The sequence below is a fragment of the Stegastes partitus genome, unplaced genomic scaffold (genome assembly GCF_000690725.1).
Source record: "Stegastes partitus isolate 25-593 unplaced genomic scaffold, Stegastes_partitus-1.0.2 Scaffold70, whole genome shotgun sequence".
Lineage (NCBI taxonomy): Eukaryota > Metazoa > Chordata > Actinopteri > Pomacentridae > Stegastes > Stegastes partitus.
The window spans coordinates 472227-492602 of NW_007577801.1; the positions used below are offsets into that span (position 1 = coordinate 472227).

The 20376-nt window shown below is 41.9% G+C and overlaps 1 protein-coding gene across 1 annotated transcript; it reads right to left on the bottom strand.

Moving 5' to 3' along the window:
• Nucleotides 1–89: 89 nt before the first annotated feature.
• On the bottom strand, nt 90–20018 carry LOC103353408 (MAM domain-containing protein 2-like). The gene is made up of 15 exons (XM_008276386.1): nt 19825–20018; nt 19606–19716; nt 13403–13692; nt 11111–11195; nt 10819–10956; nt 10108–10385; nt 8587–8680; nt 8089–8235; nt 7094–7213; nt 6793–6938; nt 5308–5404; nt 3881–4039; nt 2400–2653; nt 526–610; nt 90–431 (listed from the first exon to the last, which is right to left on the bottom strand). Exons 1-15 carry the CDS (start codon nt 19853–19855, stop codon nt 385–387), a joined length of 2082 nt encoding a protein of 693 aa, XP_008274608.1. The 5' UTR covers nt 19856–20018; the 3' UTR covers nt 90–384.
• Between the last annotated feature and the right edge of the window lie 358 nt (nt 20019–20376).

Genomic DNA, 20376 nt, shown 5'->3' on the forward strand with positions numbered 1-20376 from the left:
TGCTTCTCTGTGTTCCCACTAGGTGACAGCAATATCAAGTATTTCTTCCGTCCAGCAATTCTCAGTGACTAGAAAAACAAGAAACCGTGTTTTTGAAGGACCTTCTCGCTTTATTTGAGCAATGAGCATTAATCTAATGCATATAAATGTGAAGAAAAACACAGTTGAACACGCTCTCTGTTGCTACAGTGCAGAGAGAAGTGCTGACATCTGATATGTGTTGCTCCATAAAAAATAAAAAACTACATGAGAAGTTCTCTTTGTCTACATGTTCGCACCGACATGTAGGAGTCAGGGGACGGCAACGCCTTGAGTCGCCCGTGTTGTGCAAAAGAAAAACTCGGGGAAGGGGGTTCATGCATCCTACGCAGCTGATTTCCGTTTCTACTCGATCTCGTTGGAGGTTCCCACGGTGGCCATGATCTCCATTTCTGTAGAGAAACAAAGAGATGAAGAAGCTGCTGCAGAACTTCAAAGCACTTTCTTTAGCAGTGTGTTCAGAAATCTGTTGGTTTAGTTGTTTACCTGGGCAAGGTCCACCTTCCAAGATAATGTCATCGATGGCGATATCACTCCTGACTGACGTACCTCTGGTCGCCTCGAACACAATCTGGCACAGAAAAACCACAATTTAGATCATTTCAGGGACATGAAAGTACATTTTCCATGTTCATAACTGCAGTTTATTCTCATCTTTTTAACTGCTCAACATTTTTAAGCATCGAAATACGAGAATAAGAGTGAAGCTGGGCCTGGCAGTGGTGCTGAAACAAAGGTCATGGGGTCAACAATGTGCAGCGGATCAGTCCCGCTTCTCAGTTTTTACTTTGATTTGCTCTCCTCAGATCCTTCCATCATGTCTTAGTCCCTGGAGGTAAGACGTGCATTTAACAAAATGAGAGAGCCTCAAAAAAAAAAAAAAAAAAAACCTCATTAAATCTGGACTGGAGTTCAGCAGGAGCCACATGGGAGACTCTGTGAGAAGGTTCTTCGGTCTAATGAGATTTTTTTTTTTCCCAACAGTGTATTTTGCCGCTCTCCCATACAGCAAACTGAGGAACAGCCTACAGTTATTGTATGAACAGAGTCTGAAGCTTGTACCTCCTTCAGAGGAGTCATCGGCGTCTTGGTGGCCTCCCTCACTCGTCTCTATCTCTATCACTTCCTCTAATCACATTTACACATGTTCCATACTTCTTCCATTTATTAATGATACTAATAAATATCATTGTTATTGTCTTTTTTTTTAAAAGATGATTTTTTGGGCCTTTTTGGCTTTATTTGATAGGACAGAGAGAAAGACAGGAAAGTGGGGGGGAGGACCTGCAGCAAAGGGCCATGAGCAGGAGTCGAACCCATGACCGCTGCGTCTGGGATTGTAGCCCCTATACGTGGGACGCCAGCTCAACCAGGTGAGCTATAGCGGTGCCCGTTATTAGCATTTTTAATAACTTTGTCACACAGTTGCTTGAAGTGTTCTTTCCTCTTTTCATGCTGTATTTATATCAAGCAGTACTAATGCAAGGTGGCGCAGTTGGTAGCACTGTTGCCTCGCAGCAAGAAGGTTTACGTCCCGGTGAGGACACCTGGGATCTTTCTGCGTGGAGTCTCCATGTTCTCCCCGTGCAGCGTGGGTTCTCTCCGGGTTCTCCGGCTTCCTCCCACAGTCCAAAAACATGTTGAGGTTAATTAGTGACTCTAAATTGTCCGTAGGTGTGAATGTGAGTGTGCCTGGTTGTCTGTCTCTAAGTGTAGCCCTGTGATAGACTGGTGACCTGTCCAGGGTGTCTCCTGCCTTCACCCTGAGTCAGCTGGGATAGACTCCAGCCCCCCATGACCCTAGTGAGGATTAAGGTGTATAGATGATGGATGGATGGATGGAGTACTGATTCACCAGTGGCTGGACCTTCAGATGCAGGAGTCTTTATACGAAAATCACTGAGACACATTCACTGCATCCCATTAATTTTGTGCCTTCTAGCACCAAATGTCTGCAACTGTGTTCACTTTACAGGGTGTGAATTCTTGTGCAATCACTTATTTTACATTTTTAGTTCATTGGCGTTAGTCTGCAGAAATCTGTTTTCACTTTGGCATGAACAAGTCTTTTATTTGGGGTAAATTCTGGTCCTAAAAGTCAAATTAAATGGACCACAATTCAATGTTGAAAACCAGTAAAAGGGTAAAACTTTGAAGTTGTTATAAATACTTTTTATAGGAACTACTTGTTGTGCGCTTTCAGAAATAAACTCATTTTATTAGCATATTTGGTACATTCCATTCATCCATCCGCCACAGACTGACTGATGATTTTCTATTCTTGAATCTTGAAAGTGTAAAATGTCTGAATATGAACTTGGCTATAATTAAAAGCAGTAGAGATTTAATTGCAGTCTTGCCTGATGCTGGCTGTCACACTGGTACTCCACTTGGGCCCTGAGCCAGGCGATGCTCTGCTCGCCGCTCCGTTGCCACAGCAACTCGTCCTCCCCATCCTTGTCGATGTGAACTTTGAGCTGGCCGGTGCCCGAGCCGTACATGTGGTAGAAGAACCGGAGACACTGAGGCCCTCTGGTTCCTCTGACGGGACGGGACAGCAGCCGGACGTTCTGGCCGGGCAGCATGGGCGACGCCTCCATGTACAGGTAGTATCCTGATGAAACAGAGAAGAGGCTGGACTGTTTATAGGTTTATGATCTCAAATCATCAAACTTGTAGAACAATTACCGTGACCATCTCTGACTTGCCTGAAGTTTGTATTTATCACAAAAAACTGATGTTAATAAGGATATTTGTGAAATTTTAGCTTGATATAGCATATATTTTAAGAGAATTTCTAGAAAACATTGCATGTCAACCTACTTTCAGCACTTTTTTTCATGCATGTAAATTTGATGTTTAAATGACAACATCTCAGGAAATATTAAAGATAAAAGCCTGAAATGTTCACTGTTATTTCTCATCATGTCATTGATTCAGAATCTGTAGTACTGGCTGAGTAGATCAAATAATCTCTGAATATGGGTGAGTTGAAATGTGAAAATTATCTAAGCAGTTGTGAGAAGTCCCATCTTTGAGCTCACATAAGAAAAAAAAATGATAATGCAGAAGTCAACTAGTGACACTTTCTGAAACACATGTAGCTGCAGGTCACAATAATACAAAGCAAAACAAACTGAATGATTTCTGATATGAAATATTTGGTCACAAAACAAGTTATTTTTGCTGAACTTTCATAACTGGCATGAGAGGTTGTACCACTAAAATAAAAATACTGCAGGATAGTCTGATCCAAGTAGAACAGAGTTTTAGAGTTTCAAAATTGTTCTTAAAATATAACTAAAGCAACCATAAACATTTTCTTAAATATATTAGGAAAACCTAATGCTTCACAAAAGATCACTTGTTAGTTTCTGGATAACAAACTTTTTTGTGAACAAGAACAAAGAACTTTTCATAACGACTACTTTCTTTTTTTCTCTCTTGATATTTCAACTAATCCATAATCAGAGACTAACTGATCTACTTGTCCAATATGACAGATTCTTAATCAATGACATGATGAGAAATAACAGTGAACATTTCAGACTTTTATCTTTAACAGTTTCTGACATATTTTTCTTAAATTAGCCTCAAATTACAATTCGCAAAAAATGTTCTGAAAGTGAGCAACCGGCAATGTTTTCAAAAAGACATTTCACAAAGTTTTTGATAGATCAGTCTAAAATTTCACAGGCATCATTTTAAATATTCACAGTTTGTAATACTTTTTTTTCATGCAAATCAGAGATGGTTGCACAGTAACCCAATGCTGATTTTCATCCATACTGTGTGTGTTTTTTGAGCTACATAAAACATCTGAAGCGAAGGAGAGCCTCACCGAGCCCGGTGGTGTGATCTCCTCTGGGTCCGGTGTACGAGGTCGGGGTGTTTCCTCTCCTCCACTCCCAGTCGGCCGCATCGCTCAGCTTGTCCTGAGTGTAGCCGCACAGTCCTGCTTCGAAGTCGCAGTGTCCGGGACGTGAGGACGACAACGAACCTGCAGGAGGAAGAATCATGAAACCGACATCAGGAAGTACTTCACTGTGACAGTCCAACCTCGAAACATGACTACCAAGTGAAAAAAATAATCATTTCATTTGGTTTTTGGCTGCATCTGTTGACAGGTGAGCTGAATTTTGGCATCAGGCTGGTGTTATAGTCTTGAACTTGGTTCTCTATATTTTTCGTCTTGTGGCATTGCCTGTCCTTGTGTGTCTCTTCTTATTTTACTTCCTGCTTTGTCTCTGTTTCCCTTCCTCTTTGATTACTTTCACCTGTGTCTCGTCTCCCCAGTTAGGTGTCCCTGTATAAATAGTCTTGTCTTTCTTTTGTCTTGTGCCAGTGTTGGATTCCTCTTGTCTGTTTCTAGTTTGGCTTTTCTCACCTGATTTGTGTGTTGTCTTTTTTTGGTTTTGTCTGGTTACTTTTGATATTCAACTGAACTTCTAGTTTGGATTTTTTCCTGGACTTCCAGCCGTCTTTTGTCTGCTGCTCTGCCATCCTGTCTTTCCATCTTTTGTAAGTAACTTTTTAACAATTAAAATATATTTTTTGTTTGGGTCCATGTCCGACTACTCCATGATGTCCAGATTAATTTCAGATGGGTTTGTCTGTATGTCCTCAACAAAAGAGTTCTGCAGCTATTAGTGGCCCCAAAGCAAGCAGCTGAATAGTTTGTTTATTCTGCACTAAAGGTTTTTTTTCTTCGGGCCCTCACCTACTGCTTCCTGGCCAAAAGTATGAGGAAGGATAAATAGATACTTAAGATAAATAAGAAAACTGATGTGCAAAAGAATGAGCAATTAACATGCTAATCTAAGAAATAAGGTGCAAAAACTGTTCGTATTTACAATAAAGGTGCAAAGTTGTTGTTATTCACAATGAAAATGTAAAAAAAGTCTAATTATGGTATATAAATAGAAACAAGCATAAAGAAGAGGTGTTTGGGTGCTGCTGGATCCAGGATTAGAAAAAGTAGTTTGTAGTTGCTGTTGCTCGGTGACACAAATTCCTAAATAAATCATCCAAACTCCCACATTGGGAGCCAACGCTGCCAAGCCTGCCTGTGTTGCCCATTAAAAACAGACGTGACTCTCAGAGCATTTAGTTATTCTCTAGAAATCATGGCTGCTGTATCATTACGTGTACCTATAAGTGACTTTGGTGACCAGGTGTTAGGTAAGCTCTTGGGTGTTTTCCAGTTGTACAATGACATAAAAGCAGCTCCTTCCTCACTGGAGGTATTTTTATTTTTATTTAGGTTACCTGCCGTCAGCTCACAGTCCCCGAAGCTCAAACTGATGTCGTCCAGCGCCACCGAGCCGCAGTCCCAGAAGCTCCTGCAGGTGCTGACGAACACCACCTGAACAGTGAGCGGAGACGTCAGCGTTACAGCGCCGGTGGAATTTCCCCGCTTTTACAACCATTAATTGTTTACAGATCAGCTCCTCAACAGAGCCAGAACCACAGACACCATGTCCGGGTTGTTGTTCTGCTCCGACTTGTGTCAGACTCTCGAATCCCCTGTGAGGACAAAAAGAAAACCATCGGTGCAGGAACAAAAGGCCAGTGTGGGGAAGTCCTTTGAGCGTTTTGGCAACTGGATGAAATCATGTTCATCATGCAGAGCACACTGTTGTAATGATACCGTCCTGCAACAGCATCTGTTTGGCAGCCAAAACAAAAAACACACATCAGAACCTCCAACGTTCAAACACTAAACCAGGGTTGTAGTTGACATTTGTTTCACTATTTGGGTTTTCCATCTGTTTGCTCGTCTCTCTTCACTGTATTCATCCGATTTATTCCTTTTTATTGATGATCCCTCTGTTGGTTCATTCAGGTTTAACTTGCTTCCTTAAAGTACTCCTCTGGTGAAAATCCAGGTTTTGTACCTTGGTAACATGTCCATATTATATTATTGTAGAGCAAAATGAACAGCTGAACATTTCAGAACATGGATTTAAGCTTCCAGGGCTGCCAAACAGACTCTGTGTTTCTGTTAACTAGTGTTTAATTAATTGTTAGGGGGATGTAGGGGCATAAAATCACCCTGAGCTAATGGATTTTTATCTTCTAATAATTCTGAATCGACCCATTCCTGATTTGTATCAGGTAAAATTGACAGGCAACGTGCTTTGTTGCCATTTATTATCATTATTTCTGGTTGTAGTTCTTGTCAGGCGAGCTGGTAACCTGCCAAGTGACTTCAGTGTTTAGTTCTCCATTTGCTGCGATTAGATTTATGATTTTTTGTTGAGTTACTGGTGCTAGTTTGGATGTTTTCTGGAACAAAATGGAAAAAAAATCTTTATTTTGTACATAAATCTGGCTGCACTCCAATCAGCAGCCAGCAACAAACCTCTTTGACTTCTAATGTTGGTGAGTCTGATTTGAATAAAAGCATCTGTAATATCATTTTTAACTCACAGTGACTGTTAGCTTCTTTGTTGAAGTTCATTTGTGTTGTTATATCCAATGCCACACTGGCTTCTAGTCTTCCTCCCAGCTTTCACCCTTTTGCACATTCATCCTTCCATCCAACCTTCACGTTTCTTTATTTTCCCTTCATTCCTCCTACTTGTGCTCGATTATTATTCCTTTTATTCTGTTTGTTCCTACTTCAGTTTCTTCCTTTATTCTTTAATTCCCCTCCTGCTTCTTTCCCCTCATCCCCTGTGTTTATTTTTTCACTCATCCTCCATTGATTCTCCATCGACAGTCAGACTGAAGCCATGTTTCCACTTCTACCTTGGCAGGCTGCGTCGTCTGGAAGGTGACGTCCGCCGCGATCCAGATTCCTCTCGACTTCTCGCCCTGAGTCCAGATCCTCTCCTTGCCGCCGCTCTGCTGCTGCAGCAGATAAACGGCCAGAGCCTGGTCCGTCTGGTTGAAGCCTGCAGTTGAAGCCAGAGTTATTTCTGGTCGGTGAGTCAGTCGAATTCTAGCGAAACATTCACACATGGACTCGAACGCCACTGGAGGAAAAGACGCGCAAAACAGAGTGTTGATGATTCTCTATCAGTCTGGCGAGCTCCTGGGTGCCACTCACCCCTCAGGGAGAAGTAGAATCTCAGGCAGTACTTCATGTTCCCTGGCAGCGTCGGACCGACCAGGCGGCTAACGTAGCCGGAGCGTGGGCCGAGCCGGGAGTGAGCCAACAGGAAAGATCCTGGAAGGAGAAGACAGGTTTTGTTTTCTTGCAGAACTCTGTCTCTTCCTCTGCTGGCCCTGAACGTTGGACCCGGCGCTCATGCCTGGTAGTGATCTGGTTTTCAAGTGTTTATCAGCTGCATATTAAGTTTAATTTCTGCGTCCAGCGGTTTAACTGTTCCCTAGAACTGCTTACATTGATTTTGTGGCAGAAAAACATCAAAAAAAGCTGACAAGCACGAAGCCGCCACCTAATCGATAACGTATGAAGTCGTAATTGCTTTCATTCTGGTTAAACAAATACTCCTATCCAGCTTTAAAGTCGAACACTCAGCAAAACCTGCCTGTGTGGCTGCTAAATGCTCCACTGTGTTCAGCTGCAGGTTCCTAACTGCGTCCGTCTGCTCGGAGGTGGAAACATTTACTGACCCAGACGGTTAATGTGCCGCACAACCAGAACTGTGACTTAAAGGAGGCAACAGAATGAATGATTTCAGCCCTGCAAGCATCCCTCCAGTCATTTGGCTCCACGCTACCTCTTATTTAACTTTGCGCTGCTGTAACACTGTCAGACTGTTTAAATAACAACAAATGGGATGCAGCATAACCGAAGCTTTCTTTTTGATTCCACTCATTCTGCTTGCTTGTCAAAACCTGCCATCTAAGGCTTGTAGTGGCAAATAGAGGCGCTATGGAGCTCTCTTAACTCCGCAGCTACACATTCTTTATCATTTTTAATCTTGTATTCCTTCTGGAGCCATAAAAGGCTTTATATACCTCATTTTTACAAGTTCTGTAGGACTACCGAAGACCTGCGTGCAACTTTTGAGCTGGAAAATCAGTGCAGTTTCTCTGTAAATATCAGATCCATATAGTCGGTTCCTTTGCTCCCACCTGCCCCCGTGGTGTGGTCTCCGTTCCTAAATATGTTGGGCTTCACTGACACTCTCCTCCACGCCGAACCCAACACATCGTCTTGGGCGTAGCGGCAGAAGCCCGACTCAAAGTCGCAGTTGGCGATGGAGGGGTCAAAAGTCGGCTCTGTGGAAGAAATGCGTGGAATCAGAATTTTTCAGATGAACACCTTTGCGGCTCCTGTTTTACAGCTTTAAAGCGATGCACATCTGTGTTGAGTTTGTTATGGATATTTATAGATTGTGTTTTTGGTTGACCCCGTGATCCACATTAGTGCCACCCTCAGGATTAACTTAGTATTTATCCTCCACTACTTTCAAACCTCTAAGGCTGGATCAGTCAAATATCTTACCGCAGTTTCCTTTTAAATCCTTTTAAAATCCCAATTTACCATGATGTAGCCGATTTATGACTTTCCCCAGAGTGCGTCACCTCACTAATAAGAGCGTTTTAACACAGGGAACAACTGCATCTCACCGGTGTCTGTGCTGCAGAAGTCTGGAGAAAAGGAAATGTCATCAAGTGCAACACGTCCGCCTCGCTGGCTGTTAAACGCCACTTCAAAGACCACCTGAAGGCACAAACGCACATGGAGACAGAAAGTCATAAACACAGCTGCTCGCATTATGTCCACACAGATGCATTCAGACTCAGATTTACATTTAGATTACTGTACATTTTACAAACACTCTTTGTATTTATTTTGTACAAGTATAACTAATAAGAAGGCAGAAAAGCCAAACAAACACACAACACAGTAAATGCATTGACCACTTTATTAGGTACACCTGTACTATAGTGCAGTGCCATGCAAAACCACCACCAGCTATGATCTTAATGCATAAACATTTAGCACTATGATCACATTACAGACAAACTGCACAATGAATTTTCACATTATTCTCTTCAGCTTAAAAATGTCGTCTGTAGTTGATCTGAACATGTCTAAATGTAGCATAAATGCCTCTTCCCATCCTGAAACTACTCCAGCCAATGAGCCTGTTCCCATTGGATACACTCACAACGGCAGAATGTCAAAATTTAGGATTTGACCTCTTTGGAAGTGGCGTTATATTTTAAGAGGGCTAATAAAACGGTAAAGAGCTGCTCAACATTGAAAATGATGTCAGCAACCCTGGAGAGAACGTACATGCTAAATATTGGCCTGTTTCAACTGCACACTGCCATCTGGAGCAACCTGTGGTTCAGTGTCTTATCCAAGGACGCATCGGCACATGGAAGGACGGGGAATCAAGTCTTTCAGTTAGTGATTCGATATCTCGATTTGAAAGCTTTAAAACTGTTTGTAGTTAAGACATTGTGAGAAAAATCAGCTACACACATCCAACCTCCACCGATGACTAACTTTTGGGCGCGGTTTGCACCTAAAAGTTAGTCATCGGTGGAGGTTGACAAACCTAACACGATGCAGAGGTTGGCCTTTTTATATTGAGCATTGAAATTCATTGCAGAGTCGTGCCACGTGTAACACAAGCTGCCTGATTTTGATTTGCTTTTCTGCATTGCGCCATCCTCAACGATAACTGAAACTCATTGCCACTTCCAAGAGGAGAGGAATACTAGATTTCCCAGTGGGAACCGTGTCATTGGCTGCAGCAGTTTTGAATTCGTCTGTGATTATACATGATGTGTCTGGTGGGAAAAGACAAACCAGCTCCTGGACTCTGTTCTAGTTACCTCTTTACGCTAGGTGGCTTCTAAAAGTTGGCCATAGTTGAATTCCATCATGTGAGGAGTCAGAACAGGACCAAACATGGGCACTGGTAGAGTCAGTAAACTGCCTCAGTAGTGACATAGCAGTATTCAATTGAAACATCTATCCACAAGTATCTACATTAGCCACTATGAGCTACTGGCCATCCAGACCAAATGAGGCTGTAAAACTCCTGAGAGTTTTAAACTGACTTTGATTACTGAATAATTGATCTTTACACCTGTAAGAAGGCAAATGTGTTGAAAAAGTCATCCCAGACCGACCTGCACTGAGTACGGTGCCTTCAGGTCCACCTGCACAGGTATCCACTCTCCAACAGCCTCGCCCCAGTCGTCCTGGTTTTCCGACCCCGCCCTCCACAGCTCCTGGTACTGACCCAGTCGGTCCCGGGTGAAAACGGAGAACAGGTTTCCCCTCTCCTCGCTGCGCTGGTACTGAAAGCTCAGGCAGCCGGACATCGGCACCGTCGTCATGGGAGTCACCAGTTTGGCCACTTCTTTGAAAGTCTCGGCGTAGATGGAGTCCACGTACATGAAGTGGCCTGAGGGGGGTTCAGAGACTTCAGTCCCAGCAGGCGTCATCTACATCAAAGCTTCTGAGCTGTCTAGATTACAAAGTGTTGTGTTTTTTGTATTGCACGGCATTTAAATCACCATATTTTATTCTGAAAAAGGTCCTAATTGCGTGTTTACAGCTCTAAAATGTGCTATTATCTGTTGGTCTGTACTTTCTTGGTACGTTTTGAACTCTGTTGGCTACTTGTTTGAAGACAGAGCCATGCAGAGAAGATATTATGGTGCTACAGACAGGTCAGAAAAGATGGAAAGTATTGAGAGAAAAACTAATAAATGGTCAGTTTTGATCTTTTTATTGGATTTCTTTGAAGGTGAGGAGTGAATGTTGACGAAATACACTTAGATGAAGGCTCCTTTCATTGGGTCATTGGTTGTAACTACAGTGGAGATCTCACTCACCTGTCTTGTTGTTGTACGTGTGGTCATTTGGTATGTTGTTGAGCAGAACCTGGACCCCACCTCCTCCCACGTACCAGTTCACATTGGCGTTCCACTGGTTGTTGTACCCGCACAGGTGAGACTCCTCAAAGTCGCACTCTACAGAGAAACCAGCGACAGAACTGGCCGTTAAATGAATGCGTGCGAAAGCTTTTCCTGGATGCAGATGGCCTCTATCCAGACACATGTGGATCTTGTGTTCCTTTTTGTTTAAACTCAGACGTGTGAGTGATGCATGTGTGAAGTCACCGACCCAGGCAGTATCCGGGGCTGATGTGGATCTCAAAGACGGCCACGCTGCTCCCAGCGATCGGTCCCGGTTTACCTTCGATAACGACCTAATCAACAACACATGTTCAGTTAATACCCGGCAATAAGGAGTGACACCGCAATGACATCATAGAGGGTCAAAAGCAGTGCACGCACGAAACGTACAGAATCTAATTTATCGCTAAAAGCTCTGGTGAGCGGCAGGTTCGCTGAGAAATGACATGCAGAGGCCAAGACGACACACAGGAAGACAGAGGTATTTGGTAAAACATGAGGTCAGGCTTTGTGCATGTTTGAAGTCATGTAGAGTCGGTTTGCAAAATAAAAGTTGTTGCTGAAAAACATGGTTGACGAAAGTGAGGAAATGTGCCAAATCTATAAGCTGAAAAGCTCCACAGCGTATAAAGTTGGCTTCGTTGATTTACTGGGACCAAAAAAACATTCATCTCCAGCAGTGAGAAGCGTTGATCAGTTACTGTACATATATTAGATTTCTATCCTCAGTTATTAGTTCAAGATTTTGGAAAATACCTCAATTCACTTTCTTCGAGACGATTAGAAATGCTTGAAATCTCAGCTGTTCTGGTTGAAACAAAAACGTACACAACTGCTGCATGTTTAGACACAACTAGGATGAAAACTTGACACCTTAACCGAGGCGGTTGTTGTACGGGGAGAATTACTTGCTCCCAAACAAAATCCTGAATCATTTTAATTACAATCTGCTTTGCAAATATAGCTCACCAAGGTATGTAGACGTAAGTGAATGATACTGCAGTGTTGCCTGATTACACTAAAGTGCAAAAGCTTTGGTTATGTGGTCACAAGAAACATTAAAATATCACTAAAACAGAGTTTGCTATTAAAAATGGCCATAAAGTTGTGTGTATTTGTTTAATCCAGATAAACGCAGCTGCAGACGTTTATAGAAACTGAGTGATAATCAGGTTTTGGTGGACAATCATCACTTTTAGGCCGATTTCAGATGTTCCCAAAGTTTGTTTGCTCTGGAACTGGACCTGATCAAAAGAAATGCAAAAAAAATAAATCTGTTTTCCACGGAGGGACATAGTGTAAGTATTGAGCCAGGCTAGCTGTTTCCATCTGTTTCCAATCTTTATGCTAAGCTAAGCTAACTGCACCACACTCCAGCTCCTTGAAAGAAAGCAAACAAACGTGTTTTCAAAATGTCAAATTACTCCTTCAGTAAGAAAAATAAAGTGAGTAAAGCTGTTTTAACCAAAATATTAGCGTGAAGTCAGTTGTGTAACATCATTTGAACTTTGAAAACTCGATTGTCACGTCTGTGAGAGGTCAAAGCTGTGTGAGCTTGTTGTGTTGAGCAAGAGGAAACGGCAGAACACTTTAGCAGTCGGTGTGAAGTTTAAACCCCAAACATTAATTCATTTCACCCAGTCCTGCACTGGAATATGTTTATGTGCCGAGGGGCCCGCGCATAGCACAGGTCTGGCACCAAATCATGTAGGTCGGGACCCCGTCACAGTCGGCCGTGCCTCTGCATGTGATGTAAAACATCTGCTGCGCTGCTCTCACAGTGTTTAGATAGTGATTACACACTTCACATTGGCCTCCATTTGGGCGTGCATGTGTAATGTCAACCTATATCTGTCTTTTCAACATCAGGATGAAATGTTTTCTGCACAGCTGCTGTTGTTTTAAGCTTAGGCAGGTTGGAAAATCAGCTGTGACACAGTAAATGTGTAATAAAGGTATGTCTTATTTATGTGTTATGAACCAATGAAAGAATTGGTTTTTCCATTTAACTTTGCTTTGATCTTGATGTTCTTTTGTTTTGTTTTTTAGCAATCTGTGGCAAAGACATCTTGCAGAATTACAATTTTCTTTTCATAATATTGCAGCTTTTTTTTTTTTGCATGGACGACTACAAGGTTAATTCAAAATATTATGACTTTTCTTCGTCTTTAATCTATAAATGGAGTGCTGGTGGAGGCGAGCACTCTGGACGGCACAACTGTTGCTTTTAGAACCACTTTGCTTATGCACTGTATATGTTAACCTTGTGGCTGGACGGGGCCTTAGTTTACATAATGTAATGCAAGCTCGAGCCGGAAATGTGCATCCGTCTCTGGATCACTTTTTATGATATTGTGATTGCATTTGCATTCTATAAGCATCAAAACATCTTCGAGGATGTGTATTTTCCATATAGGACACCGAATGACCTTTTGTCTCTGTTGCTTTTGTATTTTAAGCTTGTTGAACCAATACAAGACTCTTTGTAAATGTCTTGTACCCTGTAGGGCTCGGTGTTGTTCTGCAGGTCCATGCTTGAGATGACCCAGCTGTCGGATGGTGCCTGGCTGCTCCACAGCGGTTTATCGAAACTGTCTCCGTTGGTGCGTTTCAGGACCTCCAGGCTTCCCGACCCGGTGATCTGGTAGACGAGCCTCAGGCAGCTCCACTCGCTGTGCTCCAGAACCGGACTCTGCAGAACCCCCGTGGTGTCCTTGTGCGGTTCGGCACCTGAACCCAGATGGTCCTCCTGGTTGTCGTTGGTGGCTGCGTCCACTGCGACAAAACGGCCTGAACACAAACGGGAGTCACACACATAAAGGATTTCAAAGGGATACGTGAATGTTTTAGCCCATAAAATACACCACAGGGTTTCTCATATGTTCTTTAACCTTTCAGGCAACCATTGGTTTCCATTCATTCATGACAGCAAACTGTAGAGACCTCCTGCTGCAGGCCACTAACCCTGTACAACTTCCACTTCCTGCTACAATATCTACTAACCAGTAAGTATCCACAGTTAAGTGCAATGGCGCTCATTTAAAAATGTCAACATTTTGTTGCTCTGTACTTGTGACGTGCAATGACAATAAATCTGATCCTAAAATGTTGGAAAATAATCCAGGTTTAGTGGAGCAGAATATACAACTGACACCTTAAAAATGTGGTGCCTCCTGCCAGTCCAACAATATAATAACTCTTTAAAAACCTGACGCCCAGACTTCAATGCAAACTTCATGGTTGCATCTATTTTTGTCAGCTCCTGCACCATAATGTCATACAGAGTTTTACCACTGGACTGAATACCAGTCACCAGTATTTATCAGCTACAATATATAGCAAATGAAGAAGCATCAACATAACAGAACAGGCTAATGTAGCTTATAAATAATGCTAGATGGTGTGCAGGCCAAAGGACAGCCCTTAGCGGTAGTGTTTGTGATGATCAGTTTGCCATTTATTATGTAGGTCAGTTTTCCTGAAAGAAAAAGTCTGGTCTTGACAAGGTATGCATAAATGTGGAAAGACAAATTATTACTCTGGTTTCTGGCAGTCTTCTTTGTTTTAATGTCCCTTAACCACACATACATAAATCAACAACACAGCTGCTTGGCACAAAGTCGTGCAAATCCTCAGAGGAAGTCATGCTATAGGTTTCTTATTTACACCATGTTCATAAACAGGAACGCTAGATGTGAGTACAAAGTAAAACAAGCAAAGGGATGCAGACAGACGATGCTGGAGGATCAGCTCGATGCTCTGCAGGTACAGTGGGGGTGTTTTGTCGCAGATAATGTTTTTAGCATATTAGCATGCTAGTGTTTGACAATAAAAAAGTGCAGCTCAGGTTGACTGGAATGTATTTTTTGCAGGTGTTTGGTCATAAAGTATATCACTGGATAAACTGACTTTTTTGCAAGACAATGGTGATGGATGGAAGTAGAAGGTCTGTCACGGTGTTTGGGTCTTGGTTTCTGTTTTCTTCCTGTTTTATTGTGAAGACGCCTTTCCTCATGTTGCTTGTGCTTCTAATTCCTCCATTTGTCTCTGTTTCCCTCCTTTTTTTGCCCTCACTAGTTTCACCGATGTGTCTCCCAAGTCAGTTGTCAGTCTATAAACAGTTTGGTCTTTCTGTCTCTTTTTCTCAGTTCGTCCTGTTGCCAACCTCACGTTCACCTGCCGGGTCACCTACCTTTTTTTATATCTTTAGTTTTTGGGCCTTATTTAACCTCATGCTTGCAACCTTGTTTACCGACCACCTGTTCACCTTCCTGATTCTTCTCCTTGCTCCTCTGGTTTGTGTGTTGTTGTTGTTTTTTTTTTTGTTCTTTTAGAATTTTGGGGGGATTAACTTCCTCACTTATGGATTTCTACCTGGATCATGAGCTTCCCTTTGTTTTTTCACCTGTAACACTCCAGTAAGTTTCTTTATTGAAGTTTGTGCACTTGGGTTTATTTCAATCCCAACAGGATCAGTATCGATATTTCCCTCTGGATCAAACACTAGAACTAGCATGGCTAAATAAAGTGACTTGTCAAATTGTTAGATCTTTAAGTCACTTCATAAACACTCAGAAACGTATCTCCGTGTGTCAAAGTTACATATCTAGAAGTTTTTTTCCATGAAAAATAATACATTTCAGCCATAAAATGATATAGATGTATCTCTGTACTGGTGCTACCTCTCTATTCACTGCAGCTCAAGCACACCAGCTCACCTACAAACTGTAAAACCATTCTGCACTACACAACAGCAAAGTGTCAGGCTGGAGTTATCATATCTCATCCTGGATTGGTTCTTTAGGTTTGCTGCATGTGAAACACCAGAAACTTGAATCTGTGTTTTTAGGACTGCAGTTTTAAGGTGGAAATATTCAGCCACGGTTTCGACTTCGTATTTTCGACTTCTAACGTTTTTTTAAAAATCGATTTTCACAGAAGGGAACCTTTCGCAAACTGAAATTCTGCAGAAACAGTTCAGAGCCGCAATCTGCTCGTCAGCTGGATTCTGGATCAAGTAAAATACGTGGCATTGTTGTGAAACGCTGTTTGTCTCGGCTCCATCTCGGCAACATACGACCTCAATCATTTTCTGAGCAGTTTCTCTTTTAGAAAGAACGGTACAGAAGAGAGTCGTGTTCAAATCTAGATCCTGTTTATATTGGAATCTTTATCAGGAACAAGATCCAACTTACTGAAAGGGACATTTTGCATTATGATTCATGTCCAGAGTTAATACATGAAATCCACTTCAGCTACTCTTTTGTGCTGCAGGGCGCTCTGAGCTCTCCTCAGCGGTCTGTCATTTATTATTTGTCCCTGTGGAATGCCCTGCTGCCCGGGGCTCCTGTATCCTGACAAACAGTCCCTCTGACTGAGCTCAACTCACCTTTTACTCGGAAAATTCTATATTTTTCTTTTTCTTTTTCGCCAATAAACAGCTGCAATTGGTTGCAACTGTTTGTGTTTACACATTTAATTGGCCAAACGTAGCTGAACTGAGCAGAATGAACTCAAACTGACGTCAATCTTGATTAAATCAGTATTGATTTTTGACGTAGGGGGGAAAAAAAAGAACATAAAAAGTGCTTTGTATTTTTGATGTGACTTCACCTCTCTTGTGCACAGAAGGGAAAGTAATGGGAAGAGAATAAATGAACTGAGCGAATCAGCTACAGTGACCTTATTTAACAAGCCGGCGGCAGCAGCAACAAGGATGGAAACAGGAAAAGAGAAAGTCGTTGACGTATCCCAGGGAGCAAAGCGACAAAACAGAAACTGCAGAACAATTTTCAGACAAGTATGAGCAAGGATTATGGTGGGAAAAATAACATCTGAGGTGGTTTTTCCAACCGAGTCTGGTTGCAGGACGTAGCGAAGGCTGTAGATCAGAGATGGTTGTAAGTTTTTTATGATGTAGCTTATAAAATATAGACAGTTTACGGATAATAATGCTTGACTGAGAAGAAGACACAATGCAACAACTGCAATGCAACAATGTTTTGGCAATTTTTTGTCTTCTGTTGATATAATGTCAGTGGGTGCACAGTATGATATCTATAGTTAGCCTAGCTTAGCATCAAGACTTGAAATATGGAGAAGCAGCGAGGCCAGCTGGATCCAAAGTTAATAAATACACCTACCAACAGCGCTAAACCTCATTAGCGCATATTTTTAAAATCGTTTCATAAACATAATTGTAAATATGCCACTTTTAGAGGGGGGATTTACGTGCTAAAACTATCTGTAAGGACTAACAAAATGGTGGAGTTGCTTCCAGAGATTTGGAGTTTGACAAGACTTGGAGTTTTGTATTTTGTTTCACCCTTTGTTTTTGTAGTGACACTGTTCATCAGATTGAGTTTTTTCAAGACTTGTGATTGAATCAAACTTAAAATGCTGTGGTATACCATTGTCCCAACTTTAGCTTAGCATGTTAGCAAGCACACATTTGCAAATTAGCAGAGACACGCACACTAGCTCTATCATAGGCAACAGTACTTTGCGCTAACTGCTACTTTCAGCATAACAACATACAACAATGGCATTACTAATATACTAATATGTGTAGCAGCTGTTAGCAACATTTAGCATTCCAGTGTAGCATTTTAGCATGCTAATATTTGGTAATTAATCACAAAGTACTACTGACGGGAATGTTGCTTCCTTTTTAGGTGTTTGGTCATAAACCAAAGTAGCTTTAACTAAATACTAATGACAACATATTACAATAGCATTGCTAATATGCTGATAAAATGTGTAGCAACCTGCTAGCATGCTAATATTTGTTAAATAATTACACAGTACAGCTGAAGTTAACAGAAATGTTGCTTGCTTTTTAGGTATTTGGTCATGAGCTAAACTGGACAAATTAAAAAAATTGATTTGATTTAAAATTCATCTACATGATCGTAAGGTTGGTGGTTCGATCCCCCGCCCCTCCACAGTCAAAGTGTCCTTGGGCAAGACGCTGAACCCAAAGTTGGCAGGCTTGCGCTTTGCATGGCAGCTCTGTCACGACTGGTGTGTGAATGTGTGCGTGAATGGGTGAATGAGAAACACATTGTAAAGCGCTTTGAGTGCCGCTTAGGTAGAAGAGCGCTATATAAGTTCAGATCATTTACCATTTACATAGTTTCAGTTCATCCTCAGGGGAACATAAATGTGTGAATTTCACTCTAATCATTTCAGTATCTGTCAGCATATTTCAGAAAAAAAACAAGGGTCTCTTGAAATACTGCAAAAACAAAAAAAAAGAAAAAAGAAGAAGAAAATGTGAGTTATTCTTGTTTACATTAACAGCTTTGGAGCAAACTAATTGGGCTGCATCGTGTTGTCAGAAGGTGGCAATGTAGGCCACATTATGCATAGCCTCAATTAACAGAGTAGAAGTAGATGGAAACAACAGCAGGCATGTCTTCCAGCATCCATACCACCTCACTATATAATGTACCAGAAAAAGATTTAGCATGTCCCAATACTCAATATGTCCAAAAATAACCAGATGTCCTCCTCCATCAGATTATCAGATTTTGAAATATGCAGGTCAACATGCTGCTCTGGCCATTCGGATTCTGATTATTTTGCAGTTTCTGTTAACCTTTTTGTAATGCAATACTCCGAAATATCCTAAAAAACATGTTATGTAAAGCAGGAAAATTGAGACACTATTCAGCATTTGCTTCTTTTATCTGCTGCCAGCCTCAGCTTAAAAACCACTGCAGGTAATCACAGTACCCAGCTATTGTTTCACAAGAAATAGTTCCAGTATGTAGCTTCCTTTGCTAAGCTAAGCTAATTAACACCCAGACATTCTGTATATAAGATATTTCCATCTTTGTAATAACCAGTCTACCCCTAAGCGACTATGACTTTGGTAATAGTGTAAAAACAGGTCAAGTTAGTCTCTACAGTTGAATGTTTAAGTTTGCTGAGTAGTGTATTAATTCTGACCAACAGGGGACTGCAGGTAAACATGAACCGTTCTGATTATTATGCAGATGTGGGCCAGTTCAAGTCTTTCTGCAGAACATGAACCACCTGTGGACCAGAATCAGCAGCTGGAATCCCACCAGAACTTTTCCTGACTCTGGCGGATTACTAATTACGAGCCTGACAGAACTGATCAGCCACATTTAGGTATTTTACATTAAGGTTGGGAAGAGATTTGGGGAAACTCTTTTTTAAAAACATCAACATAACCTTGATCTCTTGCTTCCTGTCACAGTTGACATGACAACATCCTGCTGCTGCTGCACTAACAAGCTTCAGCGCTATTGGCAACCAGATGCTTCTTAATATTTGCGCGTGGACTTTGCTTTCCACACATTTATTTTAAATGCACATTAATCACAGCAATCCAATCATGCACAAGTGATCTAATATCCATTCATATGTTGCCTTTGATCACTTCAAATAAGTACACAGTGACATAACTCGGCCACGGCTGTGTACGGCGCTCATTCATATCAGCTGCACTACCAGCCCGACGAGAATGCTTAAATCTGTTATTTCACTGACTCCAGATGTTTGTGGAATCAATGCGGACCAGATGGGCTTCTTTTCACCAGCGTGCTTCAGTGGTGCAGCCAAAACAGAACCAAAAACTGCCACCATAAGAGCCAGTTACAAACTTCCAGACTGAAATAATCAAAGGACTGAAGATGCAGCGTGGCAACTTTAAAAAAAAAAAAAAAAAAGTACCATCTTTGTGTAGGGTCCAGCTCGTGAAGTCTGCATCTGACGTGTATCCGCAGGTGTTGGACTCAAAGTTGCATGAGCCTGGCAGCAGCAGCTTGTGGGCTTGGATGGTGGCTTCGAGCGCAGAGAAAATGAGAAAGAGGGAATGGTAAGTATGAATCATGGCAACTGGCATTAACAGAAACATGCCCTCATGCACCAGCACTGGCACAACGTACTCACCAGCTAAAGTTAAGAGGTAGAATGGAAACATCGCAGCTTTCTATGGAAGAAAAACAACAACACAAAAAGTCAGCCTCAGAGGAAATAAGAAAAGAAGATGAAGGTTTTGCATCCAGAGCTGTGGAAAAATAGAAAAAGTTGCACTAAAGTTTGTTTTTGAAGATTTATCCTGTGTGTCGGCTGAGTGTCTCTCCAGCTCTCAGACTGGCAGCACACTGCAGACGTCCTGTAGAGACGAGGAGGAGGAGGAGGAGGAGGAGGAGGAGGAGATGTGGGAGTGAGGGAGAGGAGGAGGAGAAAAAACAAGATCAGTGATGAGCTGATGGGAGGCCAGTGAGGGAGCAGGGCAACAAAGGAAGTGGAGGGTGGGAGGAAGGAGGAGAACGAAGTGGAGGTGTGAGGCAGAGAAAGTTGGACATGATGAATAAGGAGGGATTCTGTGTGAAAACAGTGATGAACTTTAAACTAAACGAACTCCTGCAGGGTCAGAGGTCTGATACCTTCACGTTATTCAGCTCACCTACCAGATTTATCCTGAAAATCTGAGGACAG